Here is a 20,874-nt window from a genome sequence, read left to right as displayed (position 1 = left end):
CCTATTTGATCGCTATTATTAGTCTTTGGAGTCTTTTCTAAACCATAATCTTTGTGGTGATCAAAGGACATGTCATCTAGTGCAATTATGTGGCTCACTGACATGTTTTTAATAGTTTTTGGACAACAAGGTCTACGGCAGAGATGAATACGACCTATCGGCTTTAGATACACAGACAATACTTGTCAGTAGATCAATCTGTTGTTGGTTTGGTTCTGCACATGAGATTTGTTGACAATAAGAAAAATAAAGAAAATCACAAGCCTCATCCTTATAAAAACATTTTTCCTTGAGTGTAGCCCATGATTCTCCACATGAAGAGTTTTAATTGTACTTCATGGTCCAAAGCAAACATACAAAATCTATCTGTATATATTTCTACACTGCGAAACAGAGCATAGCTTAATTTAAAATACAGAAAATACTGTCTAACACATGTTAAACAATTACAGTTTGGGAAATACAGTTATTCACTTTCTTCTCAAGAGTTAGATGAGAAGATTGATACAACTCTCATCATTGTAGAGTAAATATGAAGCTACAACCAGCAGCTGGTCAGTTTAGCTTAGCATAAAGACTGAAAACAGAGGGAAACAACTAGCCTTAAAATCTGCCTACCAGCACTAAAGCATATTAATCTCTACAGAAACCAAAATGTAAAAAACAATCATCACTGACTCAGCCAAGTAGTAGTGCCAGCACATGACTCCGCATGAAACCACAAATTGTCACTTTTACACCTCAGTTTTTGTACAGATTACAAAAACAACATATAATGTGCTATATCCATGTGAAATCACAGGTTGTCACTTTTACACCTAAGTTTTTGTACAGTTTACAAAAAACAACATATAATGTGTTAATTGGTGAGTTTTAGAAATGTCGGTGGGCAGATTTTGTCACATACAGACAGGCTACCTGTTTCCCCCGTTTCCAGTCTTTGGGTTAAGCTAAGCTAACAGCTGCTGGTTCCACTGAACAGACAGATGCAGTATGAGAGTGGTATTGCTCTTGTCATCTAACTCTCTGGAGAAAATGGTTAAAGCGTATTTCCGGAAATGTCAAACAATCCTTTCACTGTCCATAAAGGTTGACTTTTAACATTACCAATCCAAAACAAGAGTAGAATTGTTCGATTTCTGGATCCAAATCATCAAACTGATTGCAAATCCACTCATGACAAAGCAAATAAAATAATAATATCAAATGAGAAGTATTTTGGAGGTACAGAGCTGTAATCAACACATCTCTAAATCCTTGACATTAAAGATATGAGACAGTAATTCCCTCTCCAGGACCAACAGAAGCTTTCGTGTCACATTTTCATATGAGCACTCACGACATCAAACATCAAAATCAATGTTGAGCGCTACTCGTGTTCCTCCAGAGTGAAGGCTGTCTCATCTTGCCTAAAAGAAAAGACAAAAAAAAAAAAAAACCCACACGCACAAGTGCAAATCAAGTCTTTTGTTGATTGGCACTCAGACAAACTGGGCATTGCCCTGGCAAATTAGAGTATGGAGATGGAGAGCGTATCCCACTGGGCGAAGGAAGCCACAGGTGTACTTTTAATTAGGAGTGCGACATTTCCAGTCATTAAATAGGCAGCATGCACCAGGGCTCTCAAGGTAAATAACCACATTAGTCGGACACACATCTTGAACAGATATGCACTATGATCATCAAAAAAGGCTTTCATCCAATGGTGGAAAACAACTAAGTACATTTCAAGTACAATTTTGGGGTACTGTATTTCAATTTTATGTTATTTTGTACAACTACTCTGCTGTTTTTCAGATAAAAATATTTTACTTTTTGCCCCACTACAATTATCTGACAGCTATGAGTTGTTTACAGTTCCATCAATTATACATTTCCAATCTAAATTTCTCAAATGGTTTTATTTAAAGTCCCCCTCCACTCAAAAATATTTCTTTCTTCTTGTTCCTTCAGTTGAATGTTTGAGCTTCACTGTCCAGTATGATGTACTACGTGCAGAGTTTGACACTAGAAGGAGTTTTCACATTCATCTGCTGGAGTTTCTCTGTGCTCAGGTTAAGGTGTGTACCTACAACATGATTTATGACATCACAACTAGTTTGGAGCCAACTGTGGTTCAGTATTGTATTGTACAGTATAGTAACTTATAGAAGTGCGATATGGAAATATGACACCTCCAGTGTACATATAGTGAGAATGGACTTTCCGGTGAAGTAGGAGACATCTTGTGTCCAGCAGTTTTTACATGTTCACAGCTTGTGGATTTTTACATGAATGAGAAGGATTTTAAGGATTTTTTACAAAGGTAATGGAACTTTTTTTTCTTTTTTTATTATTCCAAATAGAGGATTTGTATATGTTTTAATACATGACTGGAGGGGATCTTTAAATAACAGTTTGACCGAAAGAGGTCAAATTATCTAATACGTCACAAAAAAGCAAAAATTCAATCCAAAGTCTAAAAAATTCATACAAATTTGTGCAGCAGAATTTAAGTTTTTTTGTTTGTTTGTTTCCTAATTAATCATTTCATGACCCCTGGAATACACTACATAACTTTATATAAAGTACAGTAGTTAAAGCTCGACCTTGACTGCTACAACAATAAAATGCTGTTTACGCATTGATGCATGAGTGTTAACAATCTAATAATATAAAAGAAAATGTCTGTCACAGGGGCCGATTTACTGCAGAACGAGCACTTTTACTTTTGATATTTTTAGCTGCTAATACTTCTATACTTTTACTCAAGCAGGATTTTGAATGCAGGACTTTAACTTGTAATGGAGTAACTGGTCACACTTTTATTGGCACTTTAACTTAAAGCCCATCTCTGTTCAAAAATGTGTTTTTTTCTTCTTGTTACTTCAGTTGGAAGTTTGAGCTTCACTGTGCAGAATAATATATGTGCAGAGTTTGGCACTGGAAGGCTGTTTTCATGTTCATCTGTTGAAAGTGGAAAGTTTTTCTGTCCTTACTGAAAATCTCAATTAAAGGGATGGACCTATGAGCATGATTTGTGACATCACAATTCTTTTGGGAGACGATCCTCGTCCGATATTTAACTCACACAAGTGTGATGTGGAAACTTGAAGCCTCCAGTGCACAAACACTGAGAATTGACTTTACAGTGAAGAAGGAGACATCTTGTGTCCAGCAGTTAAACCTTTGAAATGAAGAATATTTGCATATTCACAGATTCAGGAATTCTTAATGAGGGAGAAGGAGGTGATGTCAAGTTAACGATTTTAAAGTGGCAATTAATGGTGGTAATAACCATATCAGAAACACAAAACTGTTCCGAGCGCAGTATTTTTATATGTCTTCAAACATGTCTGCAGGGGATGTTTATATGAATACTTCTTATACCACTGATCTCATCAAAGGTGACGGGTCTGTGTGAAGGCATTTCATTTCATCAGACTTTATTAAAATTTAAAACCGATTTAAACTTTGTGGCAGCATGCAGAGAAGAGCCAGTCATGGCCATTAGTGTTGCAGAATTATACCACCACACACACAACCACACATAATCTCTGTATCTCTGTCTTTCATCTGCTCAATAGGTATTTTTTAGAAGAATGCAATAAAAAAAAATCAATACGGGCTATAATGCTTCTGTCAGAGGCCTTTTGGATTCCTGTAGAGCACTTAAAATACTATAAATAAATACATGAATCTTTATAGCACCGTCCTATAGACTAGACACAGCTGGTTTTCTTCCTTGCCCACAAGGATCGAGTTGATTACCAGAGGAAACCACTCAGAACAACAGGGATACAACCACCTGCTCACGCTGTCTAACTCCACGTGCAACATTGTGTAACTTGCAACAACATCATGTTTTCAGCGTTGCTCTGGATACAGTAAGCGTGTCTGCTTTATGCCTGATGCTAATTAAAAGTTCAGTTTGTTCGTTAATTATTGATCACATACTTGCGATATAATCTGATCGAGGTGGAGTCTGACTCTCTGCTGAGCTGTTGCTATCTTTGTAAAAACAATGCGAGATTTTGCATGCATACTGACTCCCAGTGTAATGGGATCAGATGAATAAATAGTGTGGCAAAGAATACGATATGAGCTGAATAAACAGCACAAATTTAGGCAGGTTTGTGGTGATAAACATGCAAACAAGCACAGTGAGGGTGTCTGTGCGAGGGATGCCAAGAGATAGAGAGAGGAGTGAAAGAGAAGTCCTATTAAAACCTAATTTTTTTTCATATCTGGCTTCAATGAGCAGTGGCGCGTTAATGCACAGGCTTACCGGGGCTTAAGCCCCAGGCCTCAGGCCTCCAGGGGCATCACGAGACATGAGCTTAAAAAAACAACACACACAGTAAACACGATGTAGGAGAGTAAGATACCTGTGATGCAGGGACAGACGTGATGATGAGCTAATCATCTCGTTGTGCTTCAACATGATTTTACGTCATTACATCGTGTTTGAGCGTGGTGGTGTGGTGCAGTAAAAGTTTTTGTTCGGCTAGCTGCATTTGCTTGTCACAGTAAAGACATCGAAAAGGACAACAAAAATATCACATGGACCTGGAGGAGGATTTTGTGGCAGAAGTGATTCAATTTCGGGAGTTTGTGCGCAATGATATGAACACATCGGCAGCTGAACTGACCGTGTTAACTGGTGACTTTTAGACAAGTGTGGCGTGTTTGCTCATAGTGACGGCAGCTGTCGAAAACGCCAAGACAACGCTTGGTTCCTTGCGAATTCCTTATTAATTTTACTTTAATTACACATTTCATAAATATCCGTCAGATTATTTTTGTCTAAATTTGTAAATGAAACTGTTGCCAGCAAGAAACATTCACCTCTCTTAAAGTTAGTTTGAGTGTTTCATGAAGGATTTGACATTACTGTCAGTGGAAAATGTGGCCAAACCACTAACCCGCTTTGATTATGGATGTATTATAAGATCTTATTATACAACCATAGCTTTGATACTTTAGGATCAAATGTTGTGGGAGCTGTTCACAGATTACATGGCAAGTGTAAAAACGTTAAAGCTACTATCTACTATGAGTATCAGTCAGTCAGATAGCCTATATTTAATACACAATTTGTCAAACTGCGTCATTGTGTTATCAACGTCTTTTATATGTTGCATTAAGGCAACGTCACTTATTTTTTTCTGACATTAATCTCTTTAAATGTTTGCTTATTTGAGAGGAAACGCTGCTACTTGTTGCAGTATCCCACACTGATGGTCACAGGTTAAACAGACGAGACTGGTCAAATCTGGTGGCTGCTGGAAGTGCAACCACCACACAGTTTGCACACAATATATGTTCCTGGATGATGTGAGTCCACAGTAGCAGAGCAGGTTAAGCTAATTGTGAATATGGGTCAATTTTCCAACTGAAAATAATGGTATAAAATCTGCTGCACTGCTAATCTTTATGTTTTGTTTCCCACATTAAAAATAACAACATGAATGCTTCTTACTCAGCGCACTATCTCACTTGTAAATCATTAACGAAGAAAAACAGAGATTAATATGTACCGAAATCTCATAAAAGAAAAATGAAGGTATTCACGAGGACACTACGTGTACTGTCACTACAAGCATCCACGATACTCTCAGTCAAAAGTCGCCAGTTAACACGGTCACTACTTGGCTGATAACCTAGCTTTGTCTTGTTTGTCTTGATTTACTGCTGACATATTGTCTTATTTTGAGTTTCATATTCTGTTTACTGATTAGGAGGGTACTCCATTTACTATTTGTCACTGTCAATTGACGCAGCGTGCTGAATTAATGTTGCCTTGGCATATTGTGAAGGAAGGCGTGCACTTGGAACGAGGGGGGCCTCCAAAACGTCCGTAGCCCCGGTGCCTATAGTAATGTTAAGGCGCCCCTGTTAAGGAGAGCTGAATCCTGGAGGAGTTCCTCTGTTTTTAAAGTCTAAACAGGTAAAAATCACCATTTTTCTGATTCCGTTCTGTTTTTATGACCAAAAAAAATGCTCTCATTGATTAAAACTTCCCTCAGAATAAGATCCAAAATGTCACGATCTATTCTGGTGTTAATAGGACCGAATTAGGAGAGACAGCAATACAGTTTCCCTTGTTCTTCAAATGTCTAATTTTTTTCAAAGCTTGCAGCACAAAGATGCATGGCCTCGGGTTGCCTGCAGGCTGTCATCACTCAGCTCTCGCTCCTGACACAACCAAAGTTTCCAGGTCAGAGAGGAGAGAAAACCTCTGAATGCTGGGATTATTCTGTATCAGACAGGAAATCGCTGTCATTGTCGTTCAGATCCCTTATCCATATTTTATGAATATGTGAAGCCTAATTATGTTGCCAGTCTGCACACTCACACTGATTCCGTTTAGCAGCAGCCCACCACCACCACATCTGAATCGCTTCACGGTGTCTTTGCCACTTGGAGGACCTGTGAGAGGAAGCTTCTGAAATGTTCTCCCCTGGCTTGGGTCTTGAAATATACAAGCCACGTACACTCAGTTAATCAAAAGTGAAAAGCCATTAGATGAGAAATAGAATATGTTCCACTTCACAATAGCTCTGCAGATTGCAACAGCAGTTGTGGGGACTGCTGGATTGGTGACACACTGCCCCCTGCAGACACACACGAGGAGGAACATCCATCTATCTGCTTCACTGCTGCTGTGACATCATTATAGTCTCGACCATCATTTTAAAAGAGCAAAAACGGCAGCATTTACAGGGCCTCCCTAAAAGAGTCGTCAGGTCAGCTTTCACTTAATTGAGCAATTAAAGTCTAATATATGAAAATTAAAGAGCATGCAGAGATCTCTCTCTCTGTGTGGTGCTTCCCTCTGGTGGTTATGGAAAGAGTGAGATCATCTCACATCACAACTTCTAATTCACTGAGGGAATAAGCTCCTTTATTTGACTTAATCTAGAAGCATGACTTTCTATTATAACACGGATATTATAGCTTTAATTTTGCAGAGAAAATCTCATCTTCCTCATAAAACGCTGAAAATTATCTGTTGCAGTGGGCAATATTTAAAAGTAATGTAACCTTAACACTCAGTAGAATATTCATTGTTGGTCTACTCACTGAAGTTGTGTGCAATCTTCTGGTTGAGCATAATATGCTGGGTATTACTCGGCTCAGCTGCACCAAATGTCCCCAGATCTTTAACAGCAAATTGCTCGTATAAGCGTGATGTGTCGATTTCAATCCTCTTGGTGCTTTCTTGTATCCAAAATGATTTTGCAATCTGCCAAGAAACAAATTAATTCAATACTGAGACAACTCCATTTTATGAAGAAATCAATGTTAACATTACAAAAGAACAACACTGGGGAAGCAATAACTGACAGACAAAACAAAGAATAATTCCCAACAATGATGCAATATGAGAAATAATGAAGTGAAACACAGCTGAAACTGACCTTTCTGTGTTTTCCCACGTAATACAAACACAGCATTTAAACGTGAATAACACACACTAATGACTAAGACCATTTGTAAGCTTTATATTTAACTATGAAAATATGGTAATTTAGCGTCTTAATGAATGAAGTATGAACTGCAAAGTGACACTGTTACCTTCTCTGAGCCAACTAGGTCCCAGTGGAAAGCCTTGGTGCGTGATTTTCTTGAGCTCGTCTTAAACTTGGAGGGTAAAGGTGGAGGGGCCGGGATACTCGGGGGTGAAGGAACTTTCACAATTGGCGACTCTGATTCATGGCCAAGAGACTCTGGGACTGCAGGAGGAGGTGTGAGTGCCATATGGGAGGGTGAGGGTGGAGAGGGTGGTGACGGGACAAAGGGCAAAATATCCGGTCCAACAACCTGAACAGCAGTCTTCCCTGGGCTGCGAGGTTTAGGGACAGGCTCTGTATAATCTGCTGGGGGATAACTTTGACTCATGTCATGATCCCCGCCACCAGAAGCGGGAACCAAATTTGGATAATCAACTGGAGAGTAATTATTAGTCGTATTAACGCCGCTAAATCCACCGCTAGACTCGAGATCTGTATCGGTGTCCTCTGCGTCTTCGTCTATGCCGAGATGTCGCAGAGTTTCCATAAACATGTGTCCACCCTTGGACTTCCTCTTCCACTCTGAACACAGTTTGTCGATGGCGTTGACCCAATCGTCCTGCTCCCTCTGGACATCCCCTGGAGCAGTTGTTTGATCTGATACAGGCACCTTGAAGCTGAAATAAATGAACATAACTTAACTCATCTTCCATTATTAGCAGAGTAAAAGTCTGGTAATTAACACTCTAGGCCTATATTTATGACAATATCACTCAAACAAGGCCGCCTCATGACTGCTCGGTGGCGGAGGAGTTTGATTTATAGACTGCCGACTGAAAATACACGCTATTACAAGGCTGTAAATTACTTTGAAAATAAACGCAGCAGATGTGTTAGATTCATTAACTGCTTGCTGTTGTGATATTTCCAGATTTTAATTTTCACTCACTGGTACTCATTTTTATGGGTGATCAGGGTGAAAGTGTCGGGGCTATGAGATTTCTGTATGCTGGTGTCACCATCTGACAGGTGAATCACGGTGGACACGGGCACCGAGGACGTCGCCTCGCCGTCAGCGGTGCCTCGCAGCCTGAAGGGGACCAGTATCAGCTGGCCTGGGTGGAGCTGGGCCTCATACCTGGAACACAATGAAGAAGAAGTAATGTTTAATGTGAGCTGTGCCCCAATTCCACACAATATACAAATTGTATTAAGTATGGATTGTTATCATTTGTTGTCATTTGTATCTATGTGTGTGTCATTCCCTGGTTGCCACAGTAGGTGGCGTATCGGACAGCAGCATATGGAAATGCATATGTAGAAGAAGAGGCAATAACTCCTCAGGTGTGCTGCTTACCGGGAGAAGCACACAGTTTTTTGACCGCCGTTTAGAGGCTAATCTTTAAGCCTTTTTTTGTTTGTTTTCATGTAAGTTATTGGTGTAAGTGTGTGTGTAGCAAAGGCTGTATTGGTACCTGGTGGTAAATAAATACATCTTAAGCACAAGTCCGCAGATGTTTGATTACATATCATATTTTTTTGTTTTGTCGAAATCAAGTCACTACATGGATAATAATTGTTAATATACTGTTTTTGTAGTTAGTGTACTTTACTGTTTTAAAATAACAGGAAATGACCCAACAAGAGCACCAATCAAAGTGTGACTCTGTGATACCATTGTCAATTAAACTTATTAAAGAGAAAGCAAAATGTTTTTCCAGATTTAATACATATTTCTTTAGAGCTGCAACAGTTAATCAATTAGTCAATCAACAGAAAATTACTCAACAACCATCTTTATAGTCAAATAATCATTTTAGTCATTTTTTTTAGTGAAAAACGCTAAAAATCTGCTGGTTGCAGTTTCTTGAATGTGACCATTTAATGCTTTTCTGTGTCACACATGAGAGTAAGCTGATTATCTTTGGATTTTGGACGGCTGATCAGATAAAACAAGACATCTGAAGGTGTCACCATGAACTGTAAGAAATTATGCAAATTTTCACTATTTTCTGACGTTTTACAGACAAAACGATTAATCGATGAATCGAGAAATTAATCTGCAGTTTAATTTGTTTTCCAAGCCCTTGCTTGGATGTCTCATGCCATTTTAATTTGTTTTAAAAGAATAGTTGTATATTTTGAGTAATTCACATATTTCCTTTCTTGCATAGAGTCAGATGAGAAGATCAGTACCACTCTTGAGAGAAGAGGATCAATCTTCTCATTTACTTTCAGTAAGAAAGTGAATAAGCGTAATTCTCAAAATGACAAACAATTCATTTACTGTTTTGCAGCTGGGAGGAGCTCCTCCATTTCCTTTCTACTGACATGTTCAGTCCCCCTCACCTTACACCTCACCTTAAATCTGAGTTTAATATGTGTATCTACATGATTATGTGACATCACAAGTGAAAGCCGGTTATGGTCCAATATACAAAAAGTGTGATTTGGAAACATGAAGCTTCCAGGACACATGCACTGAGAACTGAGCTTTCTTTTATACAAGGTAATTTAAATTTTTAGTGCAAAAAACATATCAGACATAAATTATTATTCAAAGCATATTTCATATGTCTTAAATCTGTTATATGTCTTTATATGTCTGGAGGGGATATGTAATTGTGTCCATTCTCCAAACTCAAAACCTGCTTCAAATCCATATGGTATGTAGTCTGGAAATGGAACAAAGTCCTGATTTGTGAAAAGATGTATAATGTTGTAACCGAGAATAGACTGAACATGTAGCTGCGAAGAATAATCTCGTTAAAAAAGATGCACATTTGTTTTAAAATAGCAGTGCTACAGTAATGAGGACACATCCGTACTTCACCCATCTGAATGACGCCAGGCCGCCTCTGTGCAGCAACAAGACGCCTTCGCGAAGGCACTGTGACGCTTGAGGCTGCTGATGTGTCTCCGCATTGCCCTCTTCAGGATCTGTGTATATGTTCCCGTAAATGATCTGATTCACGAGCTGCATCATCTGCTCAAAAAGACAGAATCACCAGCCAAAAAAAAGAGAGAAAAACAAGAATTACATTTTCCCTCTTCTTAACACAATTTTACATGATAACAGGTCCAACAGAGTTTTATTCAGTATAAATAGTAAAGTTTCACCTTGTGTTTGTCCTCCAGTGAAGTGGCCTCCAATTCATAATCATGATGTCCTTTAAAAGAAATGGAGAACCTGGAACCGACGCCATCATCACAGTTCTTGACAATGGAGAAGGGAAGTTGTCGCTTGATGATGCCTTTCTCTATGCTGCACAGCATTTTTGTCTTGAAATCAATCTGGATGTTCACAATAGGAGAGTTTAAATTAGTGCATGTGTACATTATACAAATATAACTGCATATATGCATAACTGCATATAACCCAGTGAAAATGATTCATAGTGGATCTTCTGATATAGTTTTTCAGCCATGCTATGTATTCTGACCAAACAGATGCAAAACAAATGACATTCCCATCAACCTCAGGTGTAATTTTTATGTAGAGCTTATGTTAGCATACTGACCCTCAAGGTATCACTGTATCTAGACCCAATTTGTGCCTCTCATGTATTAGCAGACATCCAGGTCACAGAGGTCAACGTCAGTTTCTCTAAAAGATAATTAACCAGCAATGTTTAAAAAAAACGCTGTTATCGCTATTCTGAAGGTATCTTCTAACCATCTGGATGAAAAAATATTCTGTCCGCTGAATGATAAAAAATACTTTTAACCCTTTTCCCAAGCTGTGCCTTTGTTCCTGAATCAAAACATATGGCAGCCCACCAGCTACATGGATAGAAAACAGAGTTGCAGCTTGGGAAACAAGTTTAAAACATTTTTTTTTATTATTATTTTTTTTTTATTGTGCAGCATACAGAATATTTTTTTCATCCAGATGGTTAGGAGTGTTGGAGGATTCTGTGTTTTTAAGAATAAATATCTTATAAATATCTTGTAGATATTATGAGGTTATCTTTGTGACCTGAATACATGTGAAGCACAAACTGGGGCTACGCTAACCTCTAAGTGTGGGTTTTAGACACTTAGTCTTGTTTTATTTTATTTTTAACTCACCTGAAGAACCCGCTTCTGCCACCTGTAGCGGCCATGCTTGTGAACACTGAAGTTGTACTGTGATGGGAGCTGTTCCTGCAACAGCAGCCAAAAAAAAAAAAACACAATGTAAGACATAATTACCCTCTGGGAAAACACCTTCTAGTAACATTAACATATGAATGTAAAAACAAGGTCATTTTAAGACTGTTTCCTGCTACAGCGCTGAACAAAAAACACCTGCCACATTCCTTCACATGAATACCTTTGAGCAAATTGAACTGGTCAGAGAGATTTAGTTTAAAACCGATCGAGCAGGACGAGCAGCTTACTAACACAACAATGTTTAGGGAAGACAAAAGACACACATGGGGAACAAGATTGTGATTTTAAGACTGGTTTCCTCCAAGTTAAAGTAGGTAACAAAGAGTTTACAAAGCGATATAGAATGCAGATAATGTCTTTAAACTTGATAACATGTCAAAGAGGCAGAGAGTTAGATGAAATGATTTCTAAGACATTGGTTCTAAAATTATTATAAAAAACGTATTAACCACAGGAGTCATGGGATCACAGTGCACAAAATATTGAGGGAGTTTGGTTTAAAGAGGTCATAATATGCCCCTTTCCCAGTTTAATATTTTCATTTTCGTGTTCTATTTACAGACATTTGCATGTTTTTATGGTCAAAAAGCACCTAGTTACAGCTTTACAAGCCGTAGATGCATCCCCTCTGTCTCACTCAGCCTGAAACAGGCTATTGTGTCTAATCAATGCCCCTCTCTTCTGATTGGCTGGCTGTTTTCTGAGGAACGTACACCCAGGCCAACCACGGATAACAGATCGTAGCACGCAGAGAGCAGAGAAGAGAAGAGAAACTAGCGTGACAATATATGACAGCAAAACTCAGTAGAGATTCTCACACTGAGCTGAAATGAAACAAGTGCACATAAAGTTAACATAAACATAAATAACATATTCTGTTTCATTATGATGGGGGAAGCGTTGAGCATATATTTGTGTCATCATAACCTTACAGAAGTCCTAACGGCTCGTTTAAAGGCACAGTTTTTGAATACAGGCTGTGTGAATTTGATAGTTTCACATTATACATATAGCACCTTGACCTGCTTTACAATTAAAAAGAAATGGAAATCTCCCTTTGAACGCTGGTACCTCTTCAGCCAGGCTCTGCATTTTGAACAGCTGCTCCTCGTCCTTCCAAGCTTGGTTCAGAGCATCCTCGATGGACAACTCTCCGTTCTTCACCTTGTTCATGATGCTCAGCTGCATCTCATTGCTCAGCTGAAATCACAAACAACCCAGTAAATAAAAACATAAAGTTTCTCTTTTATAGCATCTCAATTCATTTTGAAATCATCAGGTCAACTACTAACATGTGTTTAGTAAATATGTGTGTATAAATAGTCATATAAACATGTCTTTTTTGCTTATTGATGAAATAATAATTCAATGTTGTTTGTATTGCATCTTATGTCTCTACAGTATATAGAGCATAGAGTCTATACTGTTCAACTGTTTAGCTTGGCCCTTAAGACTCTCTCTCTCTCTCTCTCTCTCTCTATATATATATATATATATATATATTATATATGTATATATTATATTATGTATTATATTATTTTATTTATATATATATATATATATATATATATATATATTTTTTTTTTTTTTTTTTTTTTTTTTTTTTTTTTTTTAATTTATTTTTATTTTTATTTTTTTTACAATGGATAAATTAATACAAGCCCATTTGTTCATTCATTTGTAGCCCTTACATTTTTGGGACATACTCTAAAGCATATACTAGTCTTTATCATCTGTATATGGATAGAAACGTGAATGTATTCTCTTAAAGTCCAACTGAAATCACATTTAATCATCCCTCTTTGAAGTCAAAAACAATATTAACATGTTTTTTTTTGTTTTTAACATATTATAATTAGTTCTGTTGTTTGATTGACATAATCTAGCAATGTTAAACAATATGGACAGAGATAAAGCTAGCTAAAGTCATGGACTAAGCAGCTAATTAGCCATCTAGCCTGCAAAATGACATTAGCAGTGTTCTTTTCCCTGGTGAATGTTTGTTTTTTGGCTCATTCAACAAGTTAAGTTGGCATGTTTGGAAGAATTAAGTAGGTGATTTTATCAGGAAAGCTAATGTGGATTGTTGTTCAGAGTCTGTGGCTCTTGTATTGTGTAGCAGGATGCAATCAGGCTCGGTGTGACCGTCTGCTCTGCCTATGATGGAACGCTACGTTAAAGATTTGATTTGCTGCATCAAAATAAAATCTTCAGCTACATAAGTGGATGATGGAATGGTATTTTAATCGAAATAATGCAAAATTACTGTGGTGGGCACCATCATGAAATCAAATAATTTCAAAGTATAAATTTCTCCCTTTTGGTTTCTGATTTTTTTTCTCAAAGGAGAACACAGGATCAGTGTTTACAGAGCAGATATGCATGCTGTAGTGGACAAAAAAGGCAGTTTAATTTCAATTGGACTATTTTTTTCTAATGTTAAGTGACTATGATGAACTCAGGTGCACCCTTGTAACATGTTGATTATGTGACTGATTAAGGATTACCACCTGGTATGGGATGTACAGGCTATATTTATATAAAAGGCTGTATCTGACCTTGTATTGAACCTCCCTTAAAAACGACCAAGTGTGGTTGAAACTTCAGATACACTGTAAAATCACTAGAGTTCTTCAAAGTGACAAATCAAGCCCTTTTAAGTATCCTAACATTTGATAAACAAATCATTTTCAGATCTGTTAACGTCCTTTAGGCTTTACTGTCGTCTTCCATTGACTTTCATACAGTGCAGATATGCATGGTTGTGGATAAGAAAGACAAGATTAAACTGATTTTCTTTCCATTACAAATTGAGCAACAGAGGTCAGCGCGTGTTAGTCTCAGCTCACTGGAAGTAATGAGGAACTAACAAAGTACAATCAACGTGTGCATCTGTCAAACGCAGGCTATTACAGGAACATACTGTCTTCCTTAAATCAGTCATTGTTTGCCACATTTCTGAGTAAATAAGGCCTCAGTTATGTGGGAAACTACTGACAGCAGGGAAGTCAGGTCAAATTGAGGAAGTAAAAATGCATGAGAGACTCCCATAAACTGAACCAAAACTTTGTCTCATCTTGCCGCACACACTTGACGTTAATGAAAGTGAGGGGGTTGTTTTCAGTGGAACCTAAAATACAGTAAAGCTGTTATTTAATGACTCATCTGCAGATGCACTGATTTTACGCCTTCAAAAACACGGTAAATTAGATCTTGTCACCTGCTGTTAGAAGAACTTGCTATTTGATGCTTGCTTTCTTGTCTAAGCATATTAACTGAAATCTTACCTGTGGCAAGGCTGTAATTTGTCTGTCCATTCTGGATGGATTTTCTTTCTTCTTTGCACCTAAAGTTGGCATCATGACTTCTCAGATTTCACACAAAAATCCATGCAGCTCCTCAATCCATGAAACTGTTCCTCTTTTACAGCAAAGATATGAATGGTGTTTTGTTCTGTGGGGGTTTTTTTGTGTGCAAACCTGGACAGAGATCTGCTCCTCTGACCGGGAAAAGGGAAAAATGCTGTAATTTGTGTCACTCTTTCTACCTCCGCCCTCTTTCAGCTCAAGTTACACCTCTTCTAGGTAAGTCAGTCACACCCCCAGCAACACACAAGATTTCTCTGCAAGACAGCAAACATTTCAAAAACAGTTTACGTGTCTCCACACGCAGGACAGTGTGCTTTATCTGCTGCTTTCTCTGATTTTCTCCAGGAGAAAGCTTACCAATATTAATACAATACTATTACAATACAGTAATACAATTTATATTTCTCATAAAAAAAAATCCTTCCACTCAGAAATATGTTTTTCTTCTTGTTCCTTTAGCTGGATGATTTACTGTGCAATTTTTAATGAGATGAGAAAGAATAGATGTAATTTTAAGGATTTTAACAAATTAATTTAACTTTTGTTGGGAAAAAAAAAACATATCAGATACAAATTATTATTCAAAGTAGAGTATTTTATATACTGGAGTTGATCTTTAACATATTTGCTGAGATTTCTTATGGATTCCTACACAGAGAGTACTCACATGAAATATAAATATAATTTTACTGTATTTAAAGGAAAAATTCACAACCTGCAAAATTAAAAAGCAACACACTTTTTTTACATATATTTTCATCTTATTCTTACAAAAGATTTTCCCTTGATAGGTTTGATTAAAGAAGAATATTATGTACGTGTTAATATTATATTTTCAGCTTTTGTTTTTATGTTTTTTCTATTTTTGTTAATTTATATTATTTTTACAGTTATGACGGTTAGTCGTTTTGAGTCCTTGTTTAACAAAATATACCAAAATTCTCTGATTCCAGATTCTTAATTATAAATATTTTCTGGTTTCATTAGTCTTTTATGACAGTAAACTGAATATCTTTGGGTTGTGGTCGGCACTTGAGAACGTCACCTTGGGCTTTGGGAGACATTGATTATTACAACCACCAAGGTAAAGATCATTAAGAAAAATACTCACATGAAGCATTCAAACAAAGAAAGAAGGAACCGCTACAGCAGAGAGAGGAAGAGAGTTGGTAATTAAAACCCTTGTGTATAATTATGATACATGGTGCACTAATTTTTTTCTTTGCACAGGTCAGGTGACATAAGTTATTTGCTGATTGTCTTCAAATTGATGCAGTATGTGATATAATTCAAAACAGTGCAAGTCCAAGTTTTCTTGTATTTCAGTGCACATCATAAATGGTGTGAGGGGGGGGATAACGATATTGTGTTTAAATAAAGGTTTAAGATTGAAAGATAGTTATGATACTCTTGGTGCAACAATCATGGTGCAGATTACTGGTTAAATCAGTGAAGTATGTGATTTTGGTCAGCTGAGGGCAGCGGAGAAAGAGAAACAAGAATTTAAGGCAAGACATTAGTGTATTGACTCGCTTAAATGTGGAAGTATCATCACGTTTGATACAGACATACTGAGGGACTTTACTCATTAAAGGTTTATCCCCAACAACAACTTTTTCTCACAACTGTTCAATAAATGCTTTTGGAACAGGTCTGATATTATGTATAAGTGCATGTATTACTGAATGAAATTGGAAATTAACTAAATATTTTCCAAAAATTGGTGAAATGAAGTAAAATAAATTTATATTTTATGTAGGAATACCTTTGTTTTTTAAATATTTTTCCATTGAGGGCAAATGCAAAATAAAAATATAAAGCAATGAAAATTTTGCATGTTAACATTTTAACATTCTCCACTCTTCTCTTACTCCTTCATCATCCCTTTCTACCCAATCAACAATGCACAGTCTTCAGAGTCAGATTAGGATAAATTGAGCAGGATTTATACAAGAAGACAAACAAATGTCAGTAAGAAAAGAAACACCAAAGTGAATTTGTTTTGTTCTTAAGGCTCCAGGTCCCATTAAGACAGCATAATTTATAATGACATTTATGATGTCAGGTGACAGGGCTCTAAAAATGTGTTTCCAATGCGAGTAGAGTTTAGTGAGTAGAGTCCAAATTTAATTTTTTCAAGTTACAGGATTTATATGACAGTGAATTCAACTGAGGCAGCATTTAACAAACATAAGAGGCCAACTTTGAAGAAAACCTCACTTTTTTACTGTACTAGTAAAATCATCTTTTATGACATTCTGAGAATGAATAAATAGGAATTATCTTAACAAACCTATTCACAAAAAAACATTTGAGGTCTAATATGAGGAAAAAGTACAAAGCTTTGTTTGTCGTTTGTTAATATTACTCAAAAACAACAGTATATACACATGGGAATAAAAGACATTCTTTAAAAAGACACAACTGGATTTCCCCCAAGGAAAGGGTTACGAGAAATTAAGAACTTGTGCATTCTGGCTGCATCTTGTTTCTGTGTATTGTAGAAATGCTCAAGCAACAAAATGTGAACCTGTTTTATCACACAGAATTGCAGTAGGGCTCACTTTATCATGACGTAGGCGTAAGAAATGGTCAGTACACATCATTGTCAGTTGTAGCTCATTTTAACCACAGCGGCCAGCTAAATCAACTAGAGCTGCAATGATATATCGATTGGTTGATCAACAGAAAAATTATCAGCAACTATCTTCATAATTAATTAATAATTTCAGTCTTTTTTCAGGCAAAACTGATCAACATTTCCAACATTATGATGACTAACATAGTTCCAGCTTCTGAAATGTGATGATTTGTTTTCTTAGTCATATATGACAGAGAATTGAATATCTTATCTTATCTTTTATATGTTTGGACTGTTAGTCACTGAAAACAAGCAAATTGAAGACATCACTATGGCCTCTGAGAAACTGTAAATGCCATTTTCACTATTTTTTAACATTTAATCAACTAAATGAATAATTGATTATTTGGAAAAAATAATTGGCAGATGAAAATGATCATTAGTTGCAGATATAAAATCAACTCTGAAACTAAGCACTTACTTTAGCAGTGGAGTGGTTCAGAAGCCAAGTCAGACACATCATCTAGAGAAGTAAAGTACAAAAGACAATGTGTCATTTTACCAATGTATATGTATTTTCTTAGTAAACATGCTGTATAATCTTATACAGGTACAGAGCAGTACTGCTTACTAAGAAGACTGAACACTAAAAATTCACAAGTCTAGAGTTGCAGCTAATGATAATTTGTATTATTGATTATTTTTGGTCAGTAAAACATCAGAAAATGGTGAAAAACACCCTTAACAACATCCTGAAGTCCAGGGTGACATCCTTAAGTGTCTCAAACCTGTAAAGTATTAGATTTACAGTAATGTAAATTCTCATTTGAGAGTCTTGGATTGGTGAATGTTTGGCATTTTTGATTGAAAAATTACTTAAATGGTTATTCGATTATCAAAATAGTTGCCTATTAATTTTCTGTCAATTAGTCTGATTGCAGCTCTTCGCAGATCTAAACGTTTATGTTCACATTAATGTACAGAATATATCAAATACATGACTAACACACTCTTTTCTACATGCACAATATACAAAAAATACCCTACAAAGCTTAGCCTACAGTGTTCTTGTTACTTTAAACTCATTACTCATTATATACAGCACAGAGAAAATATAATCTCACAGGTAACCAGATATTCTGCACAGGGTCATTCACAGATTACACATCAACAGGTGACTGAACTACCAATACACTAAAAACTGGATAACACACCAGCTACAGTGTACAGACAAATAACCTGCAGCATATTATATGATCTTATTTGTATTAAGAAGAGATAATACACAGAACAGTCATAGAGAGACATTTAACCATCAGAAAAGAAACTAAGTTAGAGACCAAAGGGACACAAAGAGAGTGTGTGTGTGTGTATCTGAGTCACGTTATCTAACGTCTTCCCCTTTCTTCTATAGAGATGAATTGTCATATGTAATGTCTCACTGCATTTGTTGCTGTATTGGTCATCTTGTTTGTTTGTTTAACAGAACTGCGTCACTGCTAGCTAAAAACAATGGAGCTGATTATTAGTTTATTAGCAACACTTTATACTTTATATTGTTGTGAGTACAGAGTGGCTTCACGGTTCACTTCAGTTTCTTTTCCACCTTCTGACAGTTTGATATTTAGCGTTAACTACTTTTGAATTCAAGAATGCTCAGTTCCCGTTTCTTTCTTTCAGTAGATGTCAGTTAGACGTTAGGTTGCAATCATGTTATGAAACCACAGACTGTAAAAAACTGTGAACGTAGCCACCGTGATGTCACCCATTGGTTTGTGGACTCCCCTTTTGAACATGGAGGTTTTACAAATATAAAACCTCCATGCATCAAAATTTCATAATAGAAAGAGTCATAATTGACGTTTGCAGTTCGAGGGGTAATGTCAACAGTTTTACAAACGTTTCTTTTACAATGGTGGTCTACAGGGAAAATGTTTTTTGAACTGCAGGGAGATTTTTCGTTGCAATACCACGAGTGGCCACTGGGAAAAATTGGCTGCAAGGCTGAGTGGCCTATCCAGCTCTTATTATACATCCCTGTTTTGGTTTTGAAGCCTTGAGTTTGAATTTTGACTGTTGCCATCTTGGATTTTTGGAGCCAGAAGTGACCATATTTGGACGAGAGGGTGGCACTGACCCAAACGCTAGCTGCTAGCTGTGTTAGCACGGTGCATTTACTATCTATGGTCAACTGTGATAATGCTAACGCTAATGCTAATTTTCACTAGCATTAAAACAAAATGTACTTACCAGAAAAAAAATGAACATCCAACTCCTTAGATGGTCTTTTAGTACAACCAAATATTGTACAAGACTTTTAAGGCAACCAAAATGTTACAATTAACTTCCATGAACTGAAAACAAACTGACATAGTAACGGCTGCGGCTACGCCTACACTGTGAATCGGTTACGCCATGGTTACGCTACTTAACCAACGTTGTTGCCATGGCAGCGACTTGCCTGTGATGGAACTGTCACTCAAAGCGGCCACACCGTTAATTATGCATAACTTTAAGCCTTGATAAATTTAAATAGGTGAGTTATACAAAAATTTTCAAAGTTGTCCGTACAGTTGTCATGAACAGGGAAATTAGCTATAGACTGTTTTTTGTACCAGGCTGTAAACATGTTTATTTCTGCTGTAAAGTTAGGCATTTTAACATGGGGGGCTATGGAGATTGACCACTGACTGTATATAAATGTATAAATATATATAAGCGTTGGCTTCATTTTTCAGTCCCGGAGTGATAAACACGCACCTGTGACCGCATTACAACAGTATCACTACGCCCATTTGTTCATTAGTCACCTATACAAATTGTTTCAAAATGTCAGATTGTGTTGTGAATTTTGATTTAATGGGTGATTTAAAGCGTGGGTGAGCAGTCGAAAGAGACGGACAGCATAGAGGAGGAAGATTTAAAAAACAAAAAAACAAAAAAAAAACACGCTGAAATCAATGAGAGAGAAATCAAAGAGCTGTAAAAGTCAAGAAACGAAGCTGGGATCCTGTAAGATTGTGTTATGAAAGAGATCCTGACGCACCATGCATCGTGTAAAGCGAGAAAGACATTGTGATGTCATTTTTTTTTTTTTTTGCTCGAAATCACATCATCACTGTCAGTAAACAGCGTAACCTACCTAAAACCACTGTAAACTACGGACTCTTGTGGCTTTATTTGGTCACACACTGGCGGACCGTGAGCAGTGGTCAGGTCACACCTCAGAGGTAGAGGGGCGATGTTTCACATAACTCAGGAAACTCAAGTCCAG

The 20,874-nt window shown here is 37.0% G+C and overlaps 1 protein-coding gene across 8 annotated transcripts in view; it reads right to left on the bottom strand.

Annotated features, from left to right (window-relative positions):
• The window catches only part of LOC121895216 (formin-like protein 13), a 51,999-nt gene extending 31,146 nt beyond the window's left edge, over positions 1-20,853 (bottom strand). For 6 of the 8 annotated variants that reach the window (XR_006095712.1, XR_006095714.1, XR_006095713.1 and 3 more), the window contains exons 1-10: positions 19,851-19,891; positions 18,082-18,123; positions 14,939-15,273; positions 12,723-12,851; positions 11,568-11,642; positions 10,617-10,790; positions 10,325-10,482; positions 8,446-8,634; positions 7,561-8,173; positions 7,066-7,228 (exon numbers count right to left, since the gene is read on the bottom strand). Coding sequence is in view for 5 of the 8 variants with exons in the window: in XM_042408186.1 (XP_042264120.1) it covers positions 7,066-7,228; positions 7,561-8,173; positions 8,446-8,634; positions 10,325-10,482; positions 10,617-10,790; positions 11,568-11,642; positions 12,723-12,851; positions 14,939-15,013 (1,576 nt within the window). In the remaining 3 variants the exon portion in view is untranslated. Of the gene's footprint in view, positions 1-7,065; positions 7,229-7,560; positions 8,174-8,445; positions 8,635-10,324; positions 10,483-10,616; positions 10,791-11,567; positions 11,643-12,722; positions 12,852-14,938; positions 15,274-18,081; positions 18,124-19,850; positions 19,892-20,742 lie in introns of those variants that run through there. The other 2 variants (XM_042408188.1, XM_042408187.1) reach the window with 2 other exon arrangements.
• Positions 20,854-20,874: the final 21 nt, after the last annotated feature.

Source organism: Thunnus maccoyii, chromosome 4 (assembly GCF_910596095.1).
Source record: "Thunnus maccoyii chromosome 4, fThuMac1.1, whole genome shotgun sequence".
Lineage (NCBI taxonomy): Eukaryota > Metazoa > Chordata > Actinopteri > Scombriformes > Scombridae > Thunnus > Thunnus maccoyii.
This window is presented reverse-complemented; position numbering and strand designations above follow the sequence as displayed.